The sequence below is a fragment of the Idiotropiscis lumnitzeri genome, chromosome 8, assembly GCF_059441095.1.
Source record: "Idiotropiscis lumnitzeri isolate Australia: NSW breed Sydney's pygmy pipehorse chromosome 8, RoL_Ilum_1.0, whole genome shotgun sequence".
In the NCBI taxonomy this organism is placed as follows: Eukaryota; Metazoa; Chordata; class Actinopteri; order Syngnathiformes; family Syngnathidae; genus Idiotropiscis; species Idiotropiscis lumnitzeri.
The window spans coordinates 14,911,383-14,925,473 of record NC_142398.1 but is presented as its reverse complement, the minus strand read 5'-3'; the positions used below and the strand labels follow the sequence as shown (position 1 = coordinate 14,925,473).

The 14,091-nt window shown below is 38.3% G+C and overlaps 2 protein-coding genes across 16 annotated transcripts in view; one reads left to right on the top strand and one right to left on the bottom strand.

The window, feature by feature from the left end:
- camk2d2 (calcium/calmodulin-dependent protein kinase (CaM kinase) II delta 2) overlaps positions 1 to 8,989 on the top strand; it is a 33,324-nt gene extending 24,335 nt beyond the window's left edge. For 2 of the 12 annotated variants that reach the window (XM_088303333.1, XM_088303332.1), the window contains exons 14-22: positions 504 to 563; positions 2,327 to 2,371; positions 2,995 to 3,043; positions 3,581 to 3,679; positions 4,815 to 4,835; positions 5,110 to 5,185; positions 5,271 to 5,365; positions 6,540 to 6,768; positions 7,761 to 8,989. In XM_088303333.1, the coding sequence (XP_088159459.1) occupies positions 504 to 563; positions 2,327 to 2,371; positions 2,995 to 3,043; positions 3,581 to 3,679; positions 4,815 to 4,835; positions 5,110 to 5,185; positions 5,271 to 5,365; positions 6,540 to 6,768; positions 7,761 to 7,764 (678 nt within the window). In that variant the 3' untranslated portion in view covers positions 7,765 to 8,989. Of the gene's footprint in view, positions 1 to 503; positions 564 to 2,326; positions 2,372 to 2,994; positions 3,044 to 3,580; positions 3,680 to 4,814; positions 4,836 to 5,109; positions 5,186 to 5,270; positions 5,366 to 6,539; positions 6,773 to 7,760 lie in introns of those variants that run through there. The other 10 variants (XM_088303335.1, XM_088303334.1, XM_088303340.1 and 7 more) reach the window with 6 other exon arrangements.
- Positions 8,990 to 9,688: 699 nt separating this feature from the next.
- ank2a (ankyrin 2a, neuronal) overlaps positions 9,689 to 14,091 on the bottom strand; it is an 80,647-nt gene continuing 76,244 nt past the window's right edge. For 2 of the 4 annotated variants that reach the window (XM_088301748.1, XM_088301749.1), the window contains 4 exons: positions 13,988 to 14,071; positions 13,452 to 13,616; positions 12,454 to 12,624; positions 11,907 to 12,336 (listed from right to left, as the gene is read on the bottom strand). In XM_088301748.1, coding sequence (XP_088157874.1) covers positions 12,124 to 12,336; positions 12,454 to 12,624; positions 13,452 to 13,616; positions 13,988 to 14,071 — 633 coding nt within the window. In that variant the 3' untranslated portion in view covers positions 11,907 to 12,123. Of the gene's footprint in view, positions 11,519 to 11,906; positions 12,337 to 12,453; positions 12,625 to 13,451; positions 13,617 to 13,987; positions 14,072 to 14,091 lie in introns of those variants that run through there. The other 2 variants (XM_088301753.1, XM_088301752.1) reach the window with 2 other exon arrangements.

Here is a 14,091-nt window from a genome sequence, read left to right as displayed (position 1 = left end):
AAACAAGACAATGTGTGAAAAACTAAATGAATTCATCCATTCTAATAGTTGACACTTTCCTACATTCCAATAAGCCAATGTGTATGACAATTTTTGGTTCGACGATAATCAGTTTTTCTCAGCGCCATTATCGGTCCCCTTGTATAAATGTAGCCACTGCCAGAAAAACATTTGTGGAATTAATTCTTTAGCTGTTCACTGTGCTGAAGTCTCGCTGGATTAATTGAAGTCTCGAGAGATCGCTGGCGTCTAATGAGATCTGCGGTCTTCCAAGTAGCCCGTTCAAATGCCAGGATGTGTTCCAGTTTAGAGCTTTCGCCGTAGAAACCATGTTTTTTTTTCTTTCCATGTTAAATCCATTGCGGGTTTTAGGAAAAAAAACATTGAAGGTGATCATTCTGGGACTCTGTGCTCAAGTCGTATCCGAAAATACGAGAGTGCCCGTGTGTGGTTGTGTGCGTGTGTATGAGTGTCATATTCCCTCTACACTGCCCCCCTTGCAGGTAAACAACAAAGCAAACACGGCGACCAGTCCTAAAGACACTGGCCCTGCCCCTGCACTGGTATACACACTCACCCACACCCACACCTTCATCCACAAATGTGTGCATTCCGTAAACGACACGCTATCACCCTCACTGCTCCTTCACCCGTTCTCATTCCCAAGTGTGGTTGAGGTACAGGTTCACCTTTGTCTCACATCCTTTTTATTTATTGTGTGTTGGATCTCGGATTTTCTTGTGACCATTTCACTTACTAACCCACGTATATGTCCCTTCATTGGGTGCATGCGTACATTTAAATGAGACTCAATACATAAACTCTGTCGAAAAGAGGTAAATGATCGGTTGAGGTACTCGTTTAACAATTGCTGTGCTGTGGTTTAGAACCGTGATGCCTACAATTGAGAGGCGTTCCGCTATTAGGTGATTGTCTGAAATAAACACATTTACAAATCAAAACGAAAAAAGTAAAATGGTGAAAAAAGAATTGTAATATAACTTGAATCAAGACAATATTATGGGCAAGTATAAATGTGATGAGAATCAAGTTATTACATATGAATATTTTATTATTATTATTATTATTATTATTATTATTATTATTATTATTATATTAATATGTCAACGCATAGAAAGTTAGATAGCAAGTTGCCCGCCGCTGCAGTGCGAGTTTTTGGATCATTTTTGTGAAGACTGTATGCCCGTGTAAAGTAATCTCTTTTTAAAACATTATTTATTCTTGCAAAATCGTTTTTTTCCCCAACTTTACTACTTGATTCCTATATTAAAAAATGTTGATACAGTTCTACAGCCCTCATTCCAATTTCCAATTGTACCTCATATTGCGGCCGTTTAACTTTTCAGGGTCATCAGAGGGGGCGAAAATGTATAGGTCACGTTTGGGCTATCCCTGAATGAGCGAGCTTTTATGGCTGTGCTACATTTGAATGAAAAAAGCATGCATGTTGGACACTTTACAAAATAATTTTATGAGGTTTGATTGATGTGCTTTTTAAATCTGAAGTCAGGGGGCAGCCTTTACCTCAAAAGCACTTTTCTCTGAGAGAATGCCTCTCCTGTCCCCCCCCTTCATTCATATGCACCTGCACACGCATGTATTAATTCCGGGTCATGTATGTCAAATCTATCTTGCTGCGTGTTTGTTTTGCCTGTGATTCATGACAAGAAGGCATGTTCTTTGATTGCTGCTTCGTATGCGTGTCCGTGTGGGATCGGCATGTGAGGATGTCGCCTCCTTGGCTCGGTGTGCATATGGTTTGATTCTGTGTCTGTGCCGTGATTGGCCGAGCATATCGGGGTCACATGACCGCCGCTCTGCATGACGTCAAAAGACTTTGTGCTCCTATTTGCTACCCATCTGATTCCGCATGAACATCAGGACGTCACTTTCTTGCTATCCGTTCTCTTTTATGTGTTCAAATACACAAAATCACGTGCACACGCGCACACGCACACACAATGATGTTATAATCTAGTGTAATCTGGGTGAGTGATTAGAAGGTCAGAGTTGGCCAGGGGGAGGGGTTCTACAAAAGCCTAGACATTTGATTAGATAGATGGCTAGAATAAACGACTGATTTTAACCGTACTAGTCTCCTTCTACTACGATGATTACGACTACGACTCAGTTAGCACAGTTAAACAGTTAGCACATTAGGCACCCAACCAACAAAAACAAATCTAAACTCATCTATTAGTACACTGTCAAGTTTGTTTTAATAACTTCAAAGACATTCCTGTGGTGTAAGGATGATGATGGTGATGATGATTAAGTCACACGTGTTCTCACATGCTCTTTTTAGGAACCACAGACGACTGTGATCCACAATCCTGTGGATGGAAATAAGGTAACGTCTCAGACTTTTTTTTTTTCTTAAAAAAAAAAAAATCCATTGGCCTAATATCATAACTGCATGAGAAAACAAGACAAATAAAAAGATTTGCAGATGATCGCGACAGACACAAAGAAAGAAAATTTGGTAACACTTCATTTGAAGTTTGTTCATAAGACCGTCATAATTATGACATGGCACCTGTCATGAACATGAACGAATCCTAATGACAGATGTCATTAAGTGTCAGTTGGTAAATACGTCCCTTTTGATACATTGGTCAGTCAACGTTGTATCAAAAGTGACATGTGTTATAACATGATTATAACAGTCTTATGACAGTGTTATGAACAAAATTTAAATAAAGTGTTTTAGTGAAGTGAACATTTTTAAAAAGAACATTTGTGTTTATGTTATTAAGCATACAAAATGTCTTGTCAGGTACACAATGGGACAATACCCATTTTATTTGAAATTCTGTTAAACATTTTGGGGAATATTACACTTTTATTTTTGTAAAGTTATTACTATTTTCTCCGAAAATACATTTGCTTTGATTTTATTCCCATATTATAAGACGTTTATAATAATTAATGTCCACTACTATTGTTAATAAATGTTATTTTTTTATTGTTAAGGAGTCCATTGAGAGTGCCAACACCACCATAGAAGATGAGGACGTTAAAGGTAGGACAAGTTGTCAGTGGTTCACACTTCACAGCTACACTGTGCGATTATGGCCCCCAGGCCGCAGCGGATCTTTCCACTGCGTGCTTCCCTTTATTTCCTTTTCCCAACCAACAACGACAGCGCACTGCACCTTGTTTCCACTTGGCATCAAACTGCAGACTTTCCCTTCCTCCAACTGTCATACCATACTTGCATTCTTTTCTTTGGTGGTTTATGTACTCGAAACACAGTTGGGTTGAAATAACACAATTTCTTTTGTTTGTACAAAACAGCCCAACTTTCTTGGTTGTTTTCTGCAAATTGCCCCAAGTATAGTGGATCGGTTGTGTTACCGTATTTCTAATTCAACTGTTTTTCGGGTGTGTGCGTCACAGATGCAGTATAGTTTTGCATACATGTTGCTACTTTTTGTCTGTCCTTTCTTATGTTTTGCCAAGAATATAATTTTTCTTCCCACATCATCCTCTATGTTTTCCTCACACAAACACAAACACACACTCTCCAACCGCCCCCCTCCCATGCAACCTCTTGCAGCCCTTCGTCTGGGCATCTTAGTGAGCGGTATCTTGAGCTCTAAAAGCCGTTCCTCACAGATGTCTGAGTCAAGGCAGACTCCCACCTCCTCATTTCAAAGTAAGTCCCTCTGTTGTGATGTGCTGTGGAGGGAGGATTCGCCACCTGGTTCCTCTTGTGTCACCCAGCCGTCGACTGGAAGAAAACTGTAAAGTGCCTCAAAATGCCATCATGTTCCTCTTCTTAAAAATCTGATGAGACTACTTTTATTTGCGATCTACGCTGACTTCCCCATTTTCCACATTCCTTTTTTTTCAAATTGGTTTTGATGACTCGCTTTGCTTCCCAGCTTCATTCTTTTGTATTGTGATTGAAGAAGGAAGCTTATGCTTTCTGGCATACCCTATTCCCATCTTACCCTAACATCAACTGTTCTATACTATCTTCATCAAAGTCCTGTATATATGAGGGCCCGACCAATGAAATCGGCTAATTATGGCCCTTCAAACATCGGCCAAAATAATCGGCCAAATAGCCGATATTTGCACATTGTTTTTACTTTTATTACTCTATGTATTGTTATTTACTGCACATAAATCAATTCCACAACCTTGTACCCTTAAATATATATCATACATTTTTTGGATTCTATTGACCTTTTAATTCAAAACAAAAAAAAATAATTTTATACACAATGTTGAAGTGAATTGACCTGGATGTCACTATTTTACAACTTAACATCGAATTTTTATTTTTCATTTTTAAATGTTTAAATTATAAAATAAAAACATAATGCAACATAAAGAGAACATAAATGTGTTAAATATGACACACAGAAATTCCTGGTAACACAAACACTCGTATGACAAGGATTCATGTCGTTATAGCTTCGTGAATGAAATTGCATTGAATTCTGGGAACTGAAAATAAAAGTTTCTTTTTTTTTTCTTTTTTTTTTTAGCCATATATTTACAGCTCACGCCTGCTATTCGTAGTGAATAGAGACCAGGTCAAATCCGTGTATGAATGACCCGTTGAAATGCATTGGAAAAAAGTTATTTTATGCATTAGAAATATTTTAACTAGTCGGCTGATTAACTGGTAATGGGATTTTTTTTCCTGCCAAAATCGGCATCAGCATCGGGCTAAAAAAAAAAATCCATATTGGTCGGGCCCTTCTATATATACAGTATATTCACATTTTGACAAATGCTTTTTGTTGCATGAAATAAGTAATGTTTTCAATATCCCTCAGCCTGCACCAATAACACTAAAGGTAATTCAACACGTTCTTTCGTCAAATAGGAATGGATCGGATTTTGTTGATTTTGTTGAGTGAAAGGACTTGTGCCCTTGTCAATTCCGAACGCCTCTGTCACTGTTAGTCAAGGGAGGCTTTCTGAAACATATCCAAGAACATTTTTTTTGGGGGATATTATCTTTGTGTCTCCTATTTTTAATAACTTTTAGAACAGACTATCATCTGAGGCATATTTGATATCAGATCCAGTTTATTTCAGTTATGGCTGTCGTGTGATCTTCTGTTTCAGCTCGCAAACAGGAGATTATCAAAGTCACTGAGCAGTTGATTGAGTCTATCAACAATGGAGACTTTGAAGCCTACGCGTAAGTCGTTTTTCCAGGCCGTGCACGATCATGAATTGTTGAGTGTGCACTTTCTTAGCTCATTTTTCTGTCTTTTCCCTAACAGGAAGATTTGTGATCCTGGTCTGACTTCCTTTGAACCTGAGGCACTTGGAAATCTGGTGGAAGGACATGACTTCCATCGCTTTTACTTTGAGAATGGTGAGTTCACGAATATAAATGATGGTGACCTTTTAGCAGTGCGAGCGGCCTCAAGCAGACAAACTTCCTTTTGCACAACTTAGAAACTAAACAGTCAGAACGGTGAAGTAGGTGTCGGTCAGGCGCGTCAGCTAGCTGGCCCAAGTTCCAAACGGAGAGCTTGTGGGTCAAACGTGTTTATTCTGTGTCTTGGGAGAGAGGCGGCTTTATCACAGTTAATTGCATACTTGAAGACAAAACAACCATCCACACTCACATTTCCATCTATGGCTAATTTCGAGACTTGAATTAAACATTTTTTAAAATATTTTTTTAAAATGAAAAATAATAATTTAAAATAAAAAAAAATATATAAATGAATAATAATCATAATGATAATAATAAAAAAACAATATGAAAAATAATTTGAAAAAAATGTAAAAAAAAAATACATCAGATTCAATAAATGTATGTAGGCCACATGTTAATGGTTTATAACCTTATCATGTTATTGGCTGTGTTACTATTCATTCATAATCAGATCATAGTTGCTGCCGGTATGCTAAGATCTTTGGATCAAATTCCCTAAAGAGTAATGGCTGTTGCTATAAATGGTGGAACGTCTACAGCCGAGGTAAAAATAGTTCAGATAAACTGGTTATGTCCCAGAAACCTCAATGGCTTGGCAAGCTAACATCAACATAATACTTTGCTCATTTTTCCACATCAAGATGGCGTTGCTTGTCTCTTGGTTTCCCAAAAATCGCAGTTGCATTGGAGATGGAGCTTGGCATTTAAACTATTTAGCGAATAATTTGTTTTTATCCGTCAGGACAAAGTTTCTTTGCAGTTTCCATAGTTTAAAGTGTGTCTCCGCTGATGTACACTAACAACATGGCTGTGAACAGGGGGGGCTAGTTTACAAAAACAGAGTCAAAGTCTGTAACCCCTCTATGACTATTTAAAAAAAAAGGGGCGAGATTTGTGAGTTTACTCACACTGAACATTCTCAAAATGGCCAATTTTATACGTGATCAGTTATTTATTTACATTTGAAATTTTGAACCTCGGAATGAGTTTAGAAATTGTAAAAAAAATTTCTTAAATCTTGTGTGTGTGTGCGTGTGCCTATGAGAAAGTCATCAAGCGATATTCTCGCATTCATGACATTTGCTCTCCTTGTTTCCATTTGCAGCCCTTTCGAAAGGGAACAAGCCGGTGCACACCATTCTGTTGAACCCGCACGTTCACCTGATCGGGGAGAACGCAGCGTGCATCGCCTACATTCGCCTGACCCAGTACATGGACGGCAGCGGCATGCCGCGCACCATGCAGTCTGAGGAGACCCGCGTGTGGCACCGCCGTGATGGCAAGTGGCAGAACATCCACTTCCACCGCTCCGGCTCACCCAGCATCCCCTCCCAGTAAGAAATACTGACACTGACAGCACCTGAAACAGCAGCGGAAAACGTTGTTTTTGCTGCCACCCAGTGGCAGGTTAGAGTCATGACATAAAATTTCATTCGGGGATGGCAAATTTACTGGACATAATTCAGTCCCCACGAGTATCTCCGGCAATGATTTGAAAGTTAGGCTGTGCCGAGATTTGCCATTTTCAAGCAATAGCTGTAGTCCACCTTTGACCTGTTTGCAACAGTGGGGAAAAGCCTGTATCCTTTCATACAAGGGTCCTCAATCCTGTTTCTCAAGGTCAGGTATCCTGCCTGTTTTCCATTTCTCCCTGCTGCAACACACCTGATTCATATGATCAGATAATCACTAAGGTCTACAGAAACGAGATAACGATCCTGATCATTTGAATCAGGTGTCTTGCAGCAGGGGGGCATGGAAAACCGTTCGGACACCGGCTCTTGAGGAACAGGATTGAAGACCCCTGCTTTAATACATTAAAACCCTCTTCAGTTTTCAAAATTAATTTTATTCATGAATTGTATTGTACAAAAATAAATAACATAATATGATTCCTGAAGTTATTATTCATCAGTGCTTTTAATTTCCTGTATTTACTGTGCTGTCGGCATTAGAAATGAGAATTTGTTCTGTTATCTGGCTAAATAAACGCTGATAACAAATGACTATATGAAATGTAGTCATTTTTTGGGTATTTTGGAGAGGTACTCATCTGACAATAGTGATGAGCCTGTAGAGGCAGGATGCAAGTGGCCTCACCAACATTCATGTGCGGGGCCCTCGTCCAGATTTATGGTCATCATCACACACGAGGCCGACTTTTGCGGCGTATTTATGCTGAAAATTGTGGACAAATTGAAACTAGTTGCATCTCAGGGACATTTGGCTGTATTCTTTGTAAAGTTCTCCATTCTTGAAACCAAAGCTCCTATCTGTATGTTTGCATTTTACACAACTTGATGCTCTCGCTCTGTGTGATTTGCAGTTAATGGAATATGGCGTGGTTAATATAGAGAGAAGAACATCCCATCCCATCAGCAAATGTGTGAGTAGAGCAGTTAAGCCAACCAGTGACGACTACTCTGCAACCTTTGACCCTATAAAGACATGGCACAGGACACAAGTATTAATACATTTTACAGTTATGGCATTTAATCAATGGACTTCATTCTTATGAAACCACCTGTGAGTGGCTGCACACAGTATTAGGACATTATGAAATGAGCATATGAGCAACTTTTTTTTTTGTTTTGTTTTGTTTTATAAGATGTTTTGGTATGCATTTGAAATATATCAATTAGAAATCAACTGCTGTAACCTCTCCTGGAAATTAATTGTGTATTTTTAATGTGTATTTCTGTGCGTGTAACACAAAACAAAAACAATTGGAGGATCAGAATGTTCAAATTGAGCTTGCTTTAGTTCTGGTGATGTATATATACATTGTGATCGTTGAAGAAAACAAATACAAACGTTGAAATTGCTATTCTTGCTATCGGAGGAATTGAAAAAGTTTGTCAAATCTAATTTACAAACTATATTTGTTTGCTATGAGCTATAAGTCATACCGTTCCAATCGTCGGACTTTGACGTATAATACTAATTTAAATGTAAAGAAAGCAGAGCTTACACTTTGCATTGGAATATGTTTGACTTTATATCAGTGATATAAGAAATATGAGAATGTAGCATATATGTAATATATGAACAACCAAGACTATTGTGTAGTGCATGGGGTGGGGGGGGGAATATTGAGTAAGATCATATGAAACTATAATATCTTCTGTTTGAGTTGTGACTCACTAACTTGTTTGTTAATGTTGTGCACCAGTCCTGTCCCAAATGTTTCTACTGTCCTCCAGTATCATGTTGTAAAAACAAGAACACAATAAAGTTAAAAGTTTAAAACTGCGTATCCAGGGGCAAGGGTGGAGAAAGAAGACAAAAAAATAACACAAAAAAAAAAAAACACCTCTTAGATTTTGTATAAACATGTTTAGCCAGTAAGCTCATTTTTCATAATGTTTGTACTTGTGTATTGTATGACTGTACGTATCGGCTTTTCTGTTGTCATTTCTTCCAGTGTTACATTGCCAATTGCACAGAGATGACGACGAAGAAGATAGAGCTGGCATCTTCACATGAATTGTAAAATTTGCTAAACTTGCATGAAAGGTTTGAAGAGATGTGAGGAATGTTTTTCCTTGAGTATTACTAGCAGGACAACACCACGTGTCCTCATCATCTTCTCAACTGATTTGTCGCTTTCTTTTATTTGTTTTAGTTTTTTTTTTCAATGGCAAGATACAGGAAACCTTCCTTTTGATGAAGCGTACGATGTCAATTCAATGCACAGCTCCTTAACTGGTGTGGAACTGTTGCCAGCATGGCAATTGATGGCTTATAATGTTTAAGAAGTAAATAAATCAGCTAAACAGTGTGACCTTGAATGCATTTTAATCAATAAAAAAATAAAATAAAATATATATATATATATTACCCTATTTTGTCCGGTCCTGGGCACCCTTCTGTCATCGTCCCTCCGTCCTTATTCATCTATCACCGTCCGTCTTTGTCCTTATAAAGCGCTTCCGTCCTTACGTTTTCACCAGTTGCATCGCTCTTTCACCCCGCACAAAATAATTAAAAAAAATATATTAATCAAGAGGTTTTTTAAATCAAATCTGCGTTTGGGAAAAGCACCAACTTAAGAATGTTCCTTTTTTTTTGTACTACACTTTTATTACACTGAGGGTGCATTTGAATTGTAAATTCAATGTTTAGTCAAGGAGATACACCGCAGATATTCAGCACAGATTGACTGACGAATGTTTTTGGAGTGACATGGAATAAATTGTTGTTTTGGAGCAGCAATCTAGAGAAAAAAAAGAATGAGATGAGCACCAAAAGGCATTTACTTTGTAGACTTTTATTTTCTATCAGCCATAAACACACTGCAGCCATTTTATTTTGATCTTTTTTTTTGTTGGAGTTTTGAACAGCAATACATGCCCTTATAGATGTTTATACATATGCATCGTATGAGTATATAACTGTCTGCATCACAGAAGAAAGGGGGTGCTTATTTTTAAAATTAAATGTACAGTAAACCTGTCACAGTGATCTTCCATGAGCTTTTTTTCCCCCCTTCCTCTCTCATAAGTAAATAGTGAAGTGAAAAAAAAAAAATTGTTCCGTACAGTAGCGATACTCTGAGCAAGAATATTGAAGCTCTCAAATGTTCTCATCACGCTTGTGTCACAATCTTAAAGTACTTTGTATTTGTTCTGCTAGAGAATTAGACAAAAAAATTATACTTGACCGTAACACAGCGGGTGCACTAAAAGCATGGAAGTGTTCCATCCTGACATTCAGGAGTGCAATTACAGGTTGTGTAAAATAAATCTCTTTCTATACTTTGCGTACATAAACTTGTGCAACCTCTTTTACTCACTCAAAAAACACACGCCGCAAACACAAAAAAATATGTTCATAATAAATAAATAAATACATACATCTGAACCGCCTTTACGTTACATCAGCAACAAGTGCCGTTCTTTTCCCGATAAGTAGCTTGTCACTGGTAAAACAAACAAACAAAAAAAAAGTCAGAATTTAGGGGTGCAGTGGAAATCCAATGGAGTCACAAAAATCTAATTTAACCACCCTGGCACCCCCTTTTTCTAAGAGTTCTTTTTTCAAATCTAGTAAACAAAATAATACGAAAATAAGACATAAAATGTGCATGAAAAAAAAAAAATCGCCAAAAGAATCATGCATGGACCAACAGTACAATGAAACTTCCTCACACGATCAACCATTCACACCAGAAAAACCGTGATCAATAATTTAGTGTCAACTAAAGTCTTTGAATAAAACATAACAAAAGGGGAGACATGGGTGGTGGGTGAATGGACAAAACTCTAAAAGCCGGAATCATGATGACAGATGTTGATTAGTCATGCCTGTCCTACTTTACATGATTGATTAATCATTCCTAGGCTACAGATGTCAGTATTATCTAGATTAGGTTAGATAGTATCAGAACGCCCGAAAGACACATTTACACATTGCCGACACAAAAACACAACAGCAGCAGCAGCAGTAGTAGTTAAATAAATACACTCATGTTTAATCTGACTCGAGTACGGTGACTTTTCCGGTGAGCGGCTGTGTTTTTTTTGTTGTTGTTTTTTTGGTTGTTTTTTTTTGGGGGGGTGGTGTTCAGAAAGAGCTCGAACTGATTAGCATTTCTTCATTTTCTGATGTTGACACAAAGCCTTAAAATTGATCAGGAAAAATATTCTTTGGTCACAAACAAGGCAAAATTAAAACAAACAAAAGTTCAGTACAAAGAAATGAATGACTATGTAACACCATCAAGGGAGGGAAAGTGAATTTGTCTTTTAAAAAAAAAAAATCTTTCAGGACTTAAATGGGAAGACTGTGGTAGCTTTGAGGTGCACGCTGGGATTGCATGTGGCAAATGCATAGGATAATTTGTGTAGCAAGGGAGTGTGTTACACATTCGTCTATTGTTTCTCTTCTTCTTCATCATCGTCAGCATGGTCCTCCTGGTGTTCTTCATAGTACTGGTGAAACAGCTGGTGCAGATGCTGCTGGAGTTCGTGCGGTTTGGAACCTTTTGTGGGGCCGTCCATTTGTTCCAGGAGGACCTGTTTGGGCTGCCCACCTCCCTGCACCACTGTCTGTCTGAGCGTCTGACCTTTACGCATGTGGGCCCTGTACACAGAAAAGACGCGAAAACCGCAAAGAACATTTTAGTCCTCAGGAAAAAAAAAGCATTACCTGGGAAATTGTGGGTGAATGCTGTCATCAAGAAAACAAATAACTGAGAAGCATAACCGCACAACATGCAAACATACCATGTGAGAAGTATAAAGATGAAGTAAGAGAAATCTGATTGGCTACTGAGAAAGTGCTAGGGTATAATAACAAAACAGCGGCGGCAATTTTACAGGGTGGTGCATTTTGACCAGGCATGGCGGACCAAAATTATATTGTCGGTTGCTCTCATCAAGGGGTCACTAAGTGCAGTCCCCGAGGGCCACCATGTTGAACCAAAAATGGGTTACATTTGACCAATTTGGTTGGTAGTTATGTGTCTGGATTGGAGTGTTTACAACCAATCTATAATAGTGAGAGGGCAAACCAATACAAATTGGTCATTTCAACCAAGACATTGGGTAATTTGGCAAAAAAAAAAATTATATATATATATATATATATATATATTATATATAATAAATATTGTTTACTTTGGTTACCTTTGTCAGACATGTCATAGTTTAGCTATATGAGACTAAAGCAGCTTCTTTTATCCCAGTTCAGACCAAAATTGTTAGTAATACAGCGACAACACAGCAATCACTATGAACTATACCAAGCAAGTCTGGAAGTGAGAACTCGCGAATAAAACCAAACACATGCACACCAGCTCCCACACACCTCCTGACCACAGTTCCGTCATCTTTGACAGTCTCACTTTCAACCACATGGGGGAGCTCTGCTCTGCTAAAACCACCAATATAACCGAGTGCCTGGTGGCATTGAAGAAAGCAACCAATCATTGATTGCAATGCAAATGAATTCAACAGATCATTTGTTCAATTAATGTTTGTTTACAATAAATGTGACACCGGTGTGTGTGGACAAACCTGGTTGAAGTCCTCTTGGGCTGAAGGGAGGTCAGAAGCCAAAGACAAGTCCCCTTTGTGCGTCACCGTTCTTTTCCCCTCGACCACTGTGGTTCTTTCTGCCAGACTGACTTTACGCACCTCAGCAGTCGCCTGGGATGCTGAGAAACCTTCACTTTCTGCAAATGTAACCTAGGCAACAAAACATTTGACATCATGACAAAATCGGCCTCAGTATGAATATGTCTCCAAGGACGTCTGATCACGGAGTAGCCTGAACCATTTTTTAACCAGCTTCGAGATTTTTAAAAAATAAGAGAGCATCCTTCTTTCCCCACTGCTCATGAATGCTAGGGACTAAGCTAACTTGCACCGCATGAGCTGTGAATGACTAGTGTGGTGTGACCGTGGCTCCTCAAAGTCACTAATCCTCGCCTCTGTTGCGGTAAATCAGTTACCGTTCTGACATCTATCGTTACCACTAAAGGAGGATGAAGAGTAGCTGCGAGGGACACACCAAGAAGAGGTAACAAGAGACGACGGAGAAGCTATGCTAACCGCTATTCTTATGTGAAATGTAAAACAGGCAAACAATTGAATTAGCACTTCGGTGGCGCACTAAACTTGAAACCGACATTTGAACTGCAAGTTTAAACAAATATGAACAATGAATTACGATGTAAATTGGAGTATAGAGGGAAAATAGTGTCTGAAAAACGGAAATTAATGACTATGTTGTCGCATACAATAGGAAAAACCTAACAGCTCAAACGTATAGTACTCTATAGTATATTACATATTTATATATGAAATGTGTTTTTTTTTTTATTTCTACATATTATAATATAATATTCTCAATGTTACATTTGATCTGTTTTTGTAAGGGACTATATAACCCATTCAAAACTACTTCCATGATTTTAATGTACTGTATACTGTTACAGAGAAGAGATTTAAATGTTACAGTGATATAAATTTAAGGCCATATGGCACAGCCTTAACAGAGTACACACACATACCTCTGTATGGTCTCCCTCACTCTTGAGAACAGTGCGCTTCACCACTTTGGAGTATTTATCCCCCTCTGCAACACTTATGGAGCTCTGGGGGGATCCCTCTATTGAGACCTCCTCCCGTTCCACACCATCCGAGGAAACACACTTGCGAATAATCTTTCGGGTAACCTGAGAATTGTCAGAAATTAATTTTGAAGTCAGAGGGTGATATTTATGGATCAATGCTACAACTGTGAATGATTCTAACGATATTTACCTAAGCTCAAATGTACAATACAAGCGAAGTCTGTAATATATGCATTTACACCGTGATAAACGTCCTCACCAATATTTAATGGGTCCCTCCTTGGCCCATGTGCAAAAAGGTATTATTGTATTTGAGTGATCATAATAACTAGATCTGTACTACTCTTCAGAATTTTACGGAATCAATCTGCCGTGATAAGGGCATTAAAAAACATACATGGTGGCCTAGGGTTTTTACATTTTAGTGTAGTCATATTCAATGTACCAAATCTTTACAGATTATCGTACTGTACCTTTCTGACAACAATGTGTCCATTTTCATCTTTGTACTTTTCTTCTGTCACAGTCTGAGTCGGGATGTCAGGCATTTCGTCAGCCTGTAATAGGAAAAAAAAGA